At 41.5% G+C, this 11273-nt stretch overlaps 1 protein-coding gene and 1 long non-coding RNA gene across 2 annotated transcripts in view; one reads left to right on the forward strand and one right to left on the reverse strand.

The window, feature by feature from the left end:
• The window catches only part of RNF20 (ring finger protein 20, E3 ubiquitin protein ligase), an 18487-nt gene extending 7277 nt beyond the window's left edge, over positions 1–11210 (forward strand). Inside the window, exons 2-5 of the mRNA XM_008593572.1 lie at positions 4692–4846; positions 10054–10221; positions 10340–10487; positions 10630–11210. Coding sequence (XP_008591794.1) covers positions 4718–4846; positions 10054–10221; positions 10340–10487; positions 10630–10835 — 651 coding nt within the window. The 5' untranslated portion in view covers positions 4692–4717 and the 3' untranslated portion in view covers positions 10836–11210. The remainder of the gene's footprint in view (positions 1–4691; positions 4847–10053; positions 10222–10339; positions 10488–10629) is intronic.
• Positions 2456–3204, reverse strand: LOC103609212. The gene is made up of 2 exons (XR_552112.1): positions 2709–3204; positions 2456–2522 (listed from the first exon to the last, which is right to left on the reverse strand). It is a non-coding gene; the product is annotated as an uncharacterized LOC103609212 (long non-coding RNA).
• Positions 11211–11273: the final 63 nt, after the last annotated feature.

Below are 11273 nucleotides of genomic sequence, written 5' to 3' on the forward strand. Positions count from 1 at the left end.
AGCATTAAGCTCACTCTAACTAGTTGTCCTGATTTCTGAGAGCGAAGGTTAAGACATAATTAATGAATAAGCACAGAACTCTGCAAGGGAAGTTTTAATAGGGGAATTGAGGATGGAGGCGTGTTGCCTGCTGCCACCTTGTGGCAGAATTGTGTAGTTAATAAAGACTGGCTGGAAGTCAAAACACTGAGGTCCTTTAACAAATATTTATTAAGTACTTTGAAAACATCACTTGAAAGCTGAGTCAGTTTTCTCCTTATAAACAAACAAACAAACAAACAAATAAATAAATAAAAAGAATTATTATTCTACTTAAATTATTTGTTGAGACAAGCAATGATATCTTTAAAAGAAAAGTGAAATGAAATATTAAGTATTCTTTTAGAATTGCTAATGCTGTTTTACAATTTATGAGTGATGGTAAAACTTATTTTGGGGGGCTATTCCTTTTTCTCTTGATTAAGATGGTGAACAGGTGGTGACTGGTCAGAATGGGGAATGGTCAATGAGAGAAGACTCTGCCATCTTACCTTTCATCTATTCCATTTTCTAAATTCTCTAGGGTGAGGCTCTCTCTTTGGACCAGGACAGGCTACTGTGAGGATGCCAGATGGCAGAGTGAGGCTTTCAGAAAAGATTGATCTCACCAGTAGCTGGAGAATTGCTTACTTACATGGTGAGAATTGTGATTCTAGAAAGGTCTGATCTCTTCTCAGTATCTTCTCCAGCACTTTGAAGTGTGGGGTGAAGTTGGGGTGACCTAACTCACTTTTTCTGGTTCCATTTCCTTAAAATTCTCTTGGTTCTAACTACCTCTGTGTGTTGGCTACATTCTCAAAATGGTAGCAAGAAGGCTCCAAAAGTTCCAGGCCTGACACAAAAAATACAGAACACCCCCCCCCCCCAAAAAAAACTGCTTTAGTCCTAAGTATTCCAAGAAATTCACTCTGACTAAACTGTCCATTGTGGAGAATAGGGCTTTTGCTTGGGGAACGGGACTGAATTATTACAACAATCTCTGGAGATGGGTGTAAAATCAGCTTCCCCCAAGGCATATGGAATCAAGGAGGCTAAATGGATTCATGAATAGAATCCTAGTTCTGTTCTGTTAAGAAGGTGCTGGTGGGGGTGTTAACCTAGAAAAAAAAACACATTAGAGAAAAAGATCTCCAAATATGTTGAGTTTATTCAGGCCAGCCATGAATACATTCAGTGAGGGAAGGGTAAGAGAAAGCTGTTCGTGGCAAAAAGGGAGAGGTTCATGTAATCTGCTTGGAAACAGAGTCCACTGGTTTTGGAGGCTTAAAGTCAGATTTTTCATCAGTTCATTGGTGGAAATGCCGTTACTGGGCAGTTTATTCTTGGGGCATCCTATCTGAATTACTGCAGTTCTAAAGAACGTCTAGTGATAAACCTCAGCACAGAATATGTGCGAACATGCAAAGCAGGAGATGTGTGAAGGAGTTGAAAGACATGAAAGGATTTCTGGTAGGTTTCCTAAAGGTCATTGGAAACAGTTCGTTATCTCAGAAAAGTAGGCTTGAGCTCCTCTCCTTTGTACCTTTCCAAGCCATATTTTGTCTAGGTTGGACAGCAAGTGATTTCATCAATTTTCACAGGGAGAATGGATGCTGGGTAGATAATCAATAATGTCCACGAGACACTTACCTCGTATCAGCGACTGATTTATCACAATACAACACACATGTAATAATACTCAAATGAAACTCAACTAGTGCTGGGGAACTGATAAGGAGTAGCAGGAGTTATGGTAAACAGGAATGACCTGACCCATTTGTGAAAGAGGAAGCTGCTACTCTGCTATTGGGAATGTGACTGTGCAAGAATATAACTCTGGTGTTGCTAGATCTTCGACATTTTCAAGAGAGGTTGATAATATGGATTTTTATGTAAAATACTGTATTTTAAATTCTGGCAACTAAGCCAGTTTTTGTCATTGTTTTTAACCACACAGGGCCACTAATACTGTCCAAAATAAACACGTGTATCTGGTGGCCAAATACAGTCTGTGAACCTGCAGGTTACAAACTCCAAGGTAGAAGAACTTGCTTGCCATTCAGTGGTTCTGTGGATGCAAGGCTTGCCAAGGAGACCAGAGAATGAATGTCATGGTCTCACTCAATGCTTTTCAGCAAGTGGGTCCCCAAACACGAGTTCTCAGGCTTTTGCTTCACTGAAAAAACATTAAGTCTATTTGGAGCCAGTTAATTCTATCCAGGTTAGGCAAGGTGTTCTAGTACCAGGCACCACAAACACTGTTTTCCTACTTACTTCATTCACAGATAAGACCTAGCAGGAACAGGGACCAACGTCTTCACAGTACCAGAAATTCAGTGTGCATTAGGTTTCACCTTTTTTCCAAAGATGTCAAATTTTTTCTTTTTTTTTTCTTTCCTTTCTTTCTTTTCTTCTCACTTTTTTTTTTTTTTTTTTAAAGATATAGCAATCATTCTTCCACTTCTGGGCCGTTATCTGATGTCGTGAGGTAGTTTTTCACAGTCCTGCGAGGCAACAGCTTTTTACTAATATGTTAGATTAAGTACCTTCCTATCATTAAAACACAGACATTTAGTTTAACAGAGTGGGAAATAGCAGTAATTTTTTGTCATTAACTAAACATTAATGCTTAATTAGCTTAAAATAGACTAGTATTGAGATCAGAGTACTAATTGATTTGCATTTCTTACCTTTTCCCTGGCCAATTTCTTGTTCCCCAAAATCACAGAACAGTAGTTGTCAATCCTGTTTGCACAATAGAACCTAGGAGGTGGAGACGGGCTGGGATGAGGGGAACGCCTTTAGTAAAAAGCGTCTATGTTCAAGCCCTACCCTAAACTCCCCAAATGGTTCTAATGTGTACATAGAGCTGAATACAGTTCCCTGTAAGACCCGAAATCCATCCAATCCCTCAGATTTTCTCCAGACCTCTCCGTTTCAGCACGAAGGGGCTCCATCCGAGATTTTCCTGACATATCTGAGGCTAGTTCTTTGCTGCCCGGAGATGTACTGGACGACGAGCCAATGGGCAATCTGAACGAGTTACGGGAGACACAATGACAGGCAACGAAACAAGACGCTTTATCTCAGTAGAAAAACCAGATCGCAGTAGCAAAGGGCAACAAGTCAACAAAAGTCAGGGCTGTCCGTTGGGCGTCAGAGATCCGGGTACTCCTGGAGGTCTTTGCGAGGAGAGGTTGCTACGCCCACCAAGCCTTGCTAGACAGCGACGCCTATTCAGGCCGCACAGCGCCCCCGCCTACGTCACTTCCGCCCTGCTGGGTCTCGCAGTCCACCGAGCACGGTTGAAGCGACTTCCTCTATCCTTTCCCTTTTTCCTGTCCCTGGCCCCGCCTCCCGGAAGCTTCTCTCCGTCTTCGGCGTGGGTCAGGGGTGAGAGGTGGGAGGGCTGAGCGGACCTTGGTGAATAACTGCCGTGAGTTCCGCTCCGGGCGGCGCAAGTTGGAAGAACCCAGGTTAGATCACAGGGTAGGGCGCGACGGTTTTGGATGAGCCCCCGGGAACCTTCGCCTTCTCCGACTCCGGGGCCCCCATCTCCCGGGCCTGCATTTAACCGCGCCGGAGTCTGCGGTCCTTGGCCCTTTACGAGTCGGATTGCGGCGCTTGCCCAGCTCCTGTCTCCTCTCTCTCCCGGACTCAAATTCCTGCCACCGATACCCGGGTCTCCTGGAGCTTGAATTGGAAGTAATCTGGAGTCTCCGCGATGGCGGGGTTGCTTCCTAAAGTAGCCAAAGTGCTTTAGCCTCCATTCTGCTTCCTTAGAGTTCCGAAACCCTGGGAGGCAGGTAGGACAGACGAAAAATACGTTCGTCTCCATTGTAAATGGGAAACTGAAGCTCTTGGAGAACTTAACTCTTTGAAGGCAACACGGCTCCCTAACAGGTTGAACCGGGATTCGGACCCAGGTCTAAGTTCCTAGGGTTGCAGGAAATAGTGGGTAGAGCATTTGGAAATAGGGGAGAAACTGCAAACGTTAAAAGGAGAGCTGAGAGGCTGTCCGGTTATCTCAGTTGGTTAGAGCGCAACCTTATAACACAAAGGTTACGGGTTCAGATCCCCATACCGGCTAGTCTCCAAAAAAAAAAAAAAAAAAAAAAAAAAAAGAGCTGGTGTTTCTGAGTGTCTGGCATTATGCTAAGTTCTTTCTATGATTATGTCATCTCTTCCTTGTAAAAGGCTAGGAAGTATATATACTGTTGTTATTCCTAGTTTAGAAAACTGAGGTTCAGAGATGATAATTGACTTGTCCAGTATTAATGACTTAGACATTTCCCAGATCTCTATCACCTCTGTGATTCTTTCAACTGTATAACTTCTGTCCTAATCAAACTGTACTTTTTTGATTTTGGCATTTCAGGAAGTGAGATTTCTGAAATTTATTCTTGGCCTCTTCACCCTTTTTCCATTATCTTATTTTTTATCAGAATCCTATTTAGAAATCTGTAGTTGTGTAAATTCAACCTTGACTGTTACTCCACAGTTTGGTTCTTTCTTTCTCAAGAGAAATTTGAGGACGGTGTACTTGGTGTGGAGTTAATGGATCTAGGTGAAAGGGTTGGCCAGAAAAATTGCTAGTGTTTACATCATAGGTGGTCTCTCAGTCATTGTTCTCCTTGCATAGCTTATCTCATTTTTTGCCTTTTTCCTTGCAGGAATTCAGCTATCATCTTATGCCAAGATGTCAGGAATTGGAAATAAAAGAGCAGCTGGAGAGCCTGGAACATCCATACCTCCAGAGAAGAAGACAGCTGTTGAAGATTCAGGGACCACAGTGGAAACAATTAAGCTTGGGGGTGTCTCTTCAACGGTATGAGGAAACAGTGCTATGAAAGTGTGCTTTTGTTCTGTCATTTGCAACCTGAAACTAAAAACGTATGGGAGCCTTCTGGAGGAATGGGAAGTCATTTGAAAAGAAGAGGGAGATAAAACAGGTCAAAAGTAGGTGAAATGAAATGATAGTCCGTTCTGGAGGAGAGGTAGACTGACATTTGATCTTTGTCTTTAAGGGGTGTATGGGAGTATGGTACCTGATACAGCATTGACTATAGGTGTTTAGCAGTGGGAAGATGTATATTCAGTTTTCATTCACTGAAAAATTCAGTGCCAGGTTCTGAGAGACAGTGTAGCAAAATCATTGAGAGGTTGATGAGAGTACAAGTCTGAGACCAGACTGCCTGGGGTTGACTCTCACCTGCACCACTTTTTAGCTGCATGGCCTTGTGCTATCTTTCCTGTACCTCTGTTTCCTTTTTTGTAAAATGTAATTATAGTATCCACCACATTAGATTGTTGTGAGGATAAAGTGAGAGTACCTGCTAAGGGTTCAAACATTGCCTTTAACATTGTAAGTACTCAGTAAATGGCAGCTACTAATAGTTATTATTGGGCTAGATAAAATAATGGTGAATAAAACAGATATTATCCTTGCTGCTATGGGGCTGACAGTTTCTTTAGAGTACTGTATTATATACCAAAAGCTTATAGTAATGTCATATATCGATTAGATATCAAAAGCGTACAGGTTTTGAACCAGATCAAGATTCTGTAAAACCATGTCTGTTACTTATTTGATTTTGAGGCTGAGGTTCAGAGAGATTGATTTTTTTTTCAGAGTCAGAAGAACTAATAGGAACATTCATAGTAAATTGTTGTTGAAGTGTTATTTCGGAGGCCGTCTGGGGTTCTAGTACTCCATACTGTACTTGTGTTAGCACTGCATTACATCATGTACCCCAAAGACATTTATTCACTTAGTAAATATAAATATTAGTTGAGTATGTGTTATTTGGCAGACACTATGCTTTATACTGAGGACAGCCACCAGTCTTCAGTTTGTAGGGTGGAACTAACAAGGGAATAGACTGTTATAATAGAGTGGGATATGTACTGTGTATAAGGATAAGCACATGCTCTAAGGGAAGCATACAGCAAACTTCCCAGTTTGGATTTTATCCAGAGGGCAGTGAGGAGCCATTGGAAGGTCTTAAGTAGGGAAATAACATGTTCTGAATTATATTTGGAGAATAGACTATATATTAGAGGAGCAAGGGTTATAAGCAGGAGTCCAGTTAGCAGAATTGTTCCCTCAGCTCCTTCTCACTCACCACAATGCCCCAACTCCACCTCTTTAAAGGTGGGATCTGACGTATCCACTGATTCCTGCCCTAATTGATTGAAGTTGCCCTTGAAGACAATAACTCCTCCTGTGCATTTTGATGTTGCTGTAGTGAGCCAGCTGAGATTGTGGGACAGAAAAACTAAAAGACTCCAAAATGTGCTTGTGGGAACACTGGCAGTGTGAATGGAGCTGTCCATCACTGCTGTGCTGAAATCTGGCAGGCTGACAGGACATGACACAAAAGTGTTTGCTACAGAAGGCCTTTGCAGTAATCCTAATGAGGGATCATGGTAGCTTGGACCACTGTGGAGGTAGTGTTGACAAGATTTGCTGATGGATTGGATGAAGCATGTGAGAGATAGGGAGGATCATCCCAGGAGTTTGGAAGTAACGGAGTTTCCACTTACTGAGCTAGGGAGGAGTTTGAGAGGAGCAGATGTGGGAGCTGTAAAGGGTGAATCATGAGTGGGATTTGGTTTTGGACATGTAAGTTTGAGATATTTATTAGGCCTCTGAATGGTTAGGTAGTTGCGATAGTAGCCTGGACTCTGGAGAAAGGTCTGGGCTAAAGCTATACATTTGGTAATCATCATTTTATAGATGTTTAAATCCATTTAATCCAGACTGGAGACACTCTTTTAAGGAAAAAGCATAGATAAAGAAGAGGTCTGAGGACAGAGTCCTGGGCACTGTAACATTTCCCTGTCAAGGAGATGAGAAGGGACTAATCAAAAAGATAAAGAGGGACTAAGAGATAGCAGGATAATGAGAGAGAGTGGGGTCCCAGAAGCCAAATGAAGAAAGTGTTTCAAGGAGTTGATCAGGGGCTGCAGTTGCATTGAGTAAGGGAAGGACTTACATTTAGCAAAAGAGAGTTCTTTGGAGGTTTGACAAGACCTATGTTGGAGGAGTGGGGGGATGGAAGCCTGATTGCATTAAGCTTAAGAGAATATGAGAGGAGAGGAAAGGAAAAGAGGATAAAGACAATACTTTGGAGGAGTATTGCTGTAAAGTAGAACAAAGAAAATGGGGCAGTACCCATGGGGAAATGTGGGGTTTTTGTTTGTTTGTTTTTTAAGGTAGGAGATATTACAGCATGTTTAGCTGTTGAATGAAATGATTTGGTAGAGAGGATAAAATTGATGATATAGTAGAAAGAGGGGACAGTTATAGGTGTGATGTCCTTGAATAGGTGAGAGGGAATGTAATGTAATGCACAAGTGGAGGAATTGGCCTTAACTAGGAGCAAGGACAGTTTATCCATAGCAACAAGAAGGAAGGCAGGAGATATGATTTTAGATGTAGGTAGGTGGATTGTATAGCCGTGGTTATGGGAGGGAGTTGTGGGTGTTCTCTTCTGATTGCTTCTATTTTTTTCCAGTGAAATCAGAAGCAAGACTTATATGAGAGTGAGGATTGGGGAGGAAGTTTTGGAGGTTTGGAAGTTTAGAAGAGACAAGAGAAGGTATGAAGTAGTCATCTTGAAGAGAGGATGGATTAGAGAAATGTGGTAGGGTTGCTGGGCAGCACTGAAGGTCTGTGTGAATTTGCAGTCATGAATTTAAAGGGAAACTGACTGGCATGGTGCTTTATTTTTTTCTAGTCACATTTAGTTGCATGGGTCTAGGCTTGGAGTAGGTGGAGAGTTGGCTGTTACCAGGATTGGGATTTTTACCAGACATGTATGATAAAGGAGCAAGGAAGGAGAAGAAGGTATATAAAAGGGAGTGATTATAATGATTGATCATGGAATTTAAGTTCAGTAAAGAAGGAAGTGAGGAAGTGAGAGGAGTGAAGGACAGGGAAAGGTATAGGACCAGTGGACTGTAGATCCTGGAGAGGTTGAAGAATTGCTGGAGCCAGGAAACTGGAGGGAGTGAGCTGGAAAAATACATGGTAGATGTAGAGAATGGGGTGTTTGGCATTGAACTTATAGAGGACATGCAGGTACAGTTAAGACTGAGACTAAGAATAACTGTGGGAGTTGGTGAGTGAGAGAGGTAGAGGGCAAGATCATTGGTGTAGAGGAGGTCAATGACTTGCTGATCCAAGGTACAGGAAATATCATCTATAAGGAATTGAAATCATTACAAATTATGACAGGAGTAGTATTGGGGGGAATGATAAAAAGCCAGGTGCTAAATCTTCCAAAAATGTGAGGAAATAACCTGGGCATTTATAGATGAGTTCCACAAAGCAGGGTGGTAGGTAGTGTATGAGCTGCAAGCTGGGAGGTTTTAGGGAGGAAGGTGGGATTATGGCTTGGAAGTGGCAATGGAAAACGAGGACATCCTTCTGCCTCCAGGCCTAGGGCTTCTGGGAGTGTGGAAGGGAAACGGGCAACACTGGAGAAGCCTATAGGGAAACGGTGTTCTTACCCAGATTTCAGTTAAAGTGAGAATGGAAAGGCAGTGTTCGGAGAAGAGGTTGTGGATGTAGTTTATTAATAGTTTTAATCAACTGGTACCGTGGGGAAACTGTTAACTACTTTAGCATATCAGGAATGTTTTAACCAAAGTGGAAGAGAAAAAATAAAAGTAAAACCAGAAATTTCTGCTCTGATAAACAGTTCTTTAAAATATTCATTTCATTAATTCCTAGGTAATTCCTGCGATATTCCATCCAGCCCCTCTCCAGCTTGTCTTAGGGAAGGAGCTAGAAAGAGAGATTAAAGATACTGAGAGGGATGTGGAGTTACTGATGGAGTGAGGTTTTTGCAGAAACAGAAGAGAATGGGATCCTGAGCACAAGTCAACGTTTTAAAAATATGTGGATAGGTTGGTGACTTGCATGAATGGATCAAGGAGATGGGGAATTGAGGAGCTTCTTATGTTTTGGCTTTTATTTTCTTGTTGAAATAGGAAGTAAAGCCACCTGCTTAATATGATATGAAAGAGGGCAGGGCTTGATGGAGTTTGATATTGCCTCAGTGGAGAATAGGTGATAACCTACTCGTTAAAGGACAAATGATAGGATTTGTTCAGGTTAGGAATTCATTTTGTAAACGCACCAGTCTCCCTGATTTAATGACATTACCCAGAAGTGTCAGCATACTGGGTATAAGAATGGAATAGTCAGATATCTGGATTAATTCAGATTGGAGTTTGTTCACAGAGGTAGGATTAAGGACAGAGAATTGAGGAGGCTGATAGGCAGGTATTTGAAGGAATATATTATAGGATACAATCAATATATGGAAGGTAGTGGAGACAAGGGGATTGAAAGGGAGAAAGGAGAGAATTCAAAATTCTGGAGATCTAAATGAGGTGAAAGAACTGGTATATTGGGGTAAGGGCATGCGATACCTGGAAAGATGTTGTTTTATTCAGGGAACGGGAAGACGTTGGAATTTAAGACTTCAAATGTGGCACAGTTCATGCATGGCTGAAGCACAGTGGAGGAGATAATCATTAGAGTTAAAGAATTCAAAATGCTGACAGCCTAGATGCTAGAGGATTAGACAGTTTGTCCACATGTACTTGTATATTGAAGTCACCAGATATATTGGCAGGGACTGGGATAGAGAAGGACCCAGGTGCCAAAGTCTTGAATGAATGAAGGTCACTATTTAGGAGATAGATGACAGTGTTGATTGGAATAGAACCTCAAAGTAGTATTACTTTGTGGACGTACATGTGACTAGAACAGTGAGATGGGTGAGGTTGAGGTTCTAGTCTATTTATGTGTCATTCTTTTCTCACATCATCATACATCCGTTCCTCAATTTATCTGTTCTGCTTCAACTCTTTATCTAATTATTTGTTATAAGATTTTTTTTTAATGACTAGCTTTATTCATAGGAAACAACTAATGGACTAATGTGAGCTCATTGAATTTTAACAGCTCATTTGTCTAATTTCTTTGTGGAGACTAATAAGATTGGTTTCCTGGGGCAGGAAGAGTTAGACATTCGAACACTGCAAACCAAAAATCGCAAGCTGGCAGAAATGCTGGATCAACGGCAGGCCATTGAAGATGAACTCCGTGAGCACATTGAAAAACTGGAACGACGACAGGCCACTGATGATGCTTCACTATTGATTGTCAACCGGTATTGGAGTCAGGTAGCTAACTTATTTATTTGCTCAGATTTTTATCTGAGCAATTCAGTTCTCTTTGGTATTCTTCATTTCCAGAGATGTGCCCTTTTGTTTTTTCATAATTGTACCTACCTTTCTCCAGTTTGATGAAAACATACGTATCATCCTTAAACGTTACGATCTGGAGCAGGGTTTGGGAGACCTACTCACAGAAAGAAAAGCCCTTGTTGTGCCTGAACCAGAACCAGACTCTGATAGCAATCAGGAAAGGAAAGATGACCGAGAGAGAGGCGAGTATCACTACATGTCATCTGGGGTTTTTAGGTAGAGCTTTGCTTTGAGGCTCTCCATTTGAGGAAAAAAATGGATACTGATATTGCCAGTTTTGTAATTTTTGGGGGGGCTTCTTTTTTTTCCCCCCTCTATCCTCAGGGGAAGGGCAGGAGCCAGCTTTCTCTTTCCTTGCTACTTTGGCCAGCAGTTCCAGTGAAGAGATGGAATCTCAGCTGCAGGAGCGTGTGGAGTCCTCCCGCCGAGCTGTGTCCCAGATTGTCACTGTCTATGATAAATTGCAAGAAAAAGTGGAGCTCTTATCCCGGAAGCTAAACAGTGGAGGTGAGGCAAGAACCTGGAAATAGGGAACGGTGGGGAAAGAATAAGAACTCACCTTCGCACGCCAATTTGTAGTTTGCAAACTTACATATTTGATTTTAATTAAATTCCTTGTAATCCTAATCTTCACCATTACCAGTAATGTCATTACTATGGCATATTAGCATTGTACGAATGCTTCACATTTGGAGCCATGTGATAGTCCTTTAAAAAGCTGAGGAAAGATTTTATCAACCCTATTGTAATACTCTGTTAATTAGTCACTTTTGTAAGTAGCAGAATTAATTTTTACTATTTAGTAAATAGCTATGATTTTTGAACATTTGTGTATATAGGCTACTAATATATAGGCTATTGGTTTATTAATGATAATAAATACTTTATTGCCAGTTTTTTAAAAATAAATCTCCTTTCTAGGGCCGGCCTGTGGCTCACTTGGGAGAGTGTGGTGCTGATAACACCAA

The sequence above is a fragment of the Galeopterus variegatus genome, unplaced genomic scaffold (genome assembly GCF_000696425.1).
Source record: "Galeopterus variegatus unplaced genomic scaffold, G_variegatus-3.0.2 Scaffold9350, whole genome shotgun sequence".
Lineage (NCBI taxonomy): Eukaryota > Metazoa > Chordata > Mammalia > Dermoptera > Cynocephalidae > Galeopterus > Galeopterus variegatus.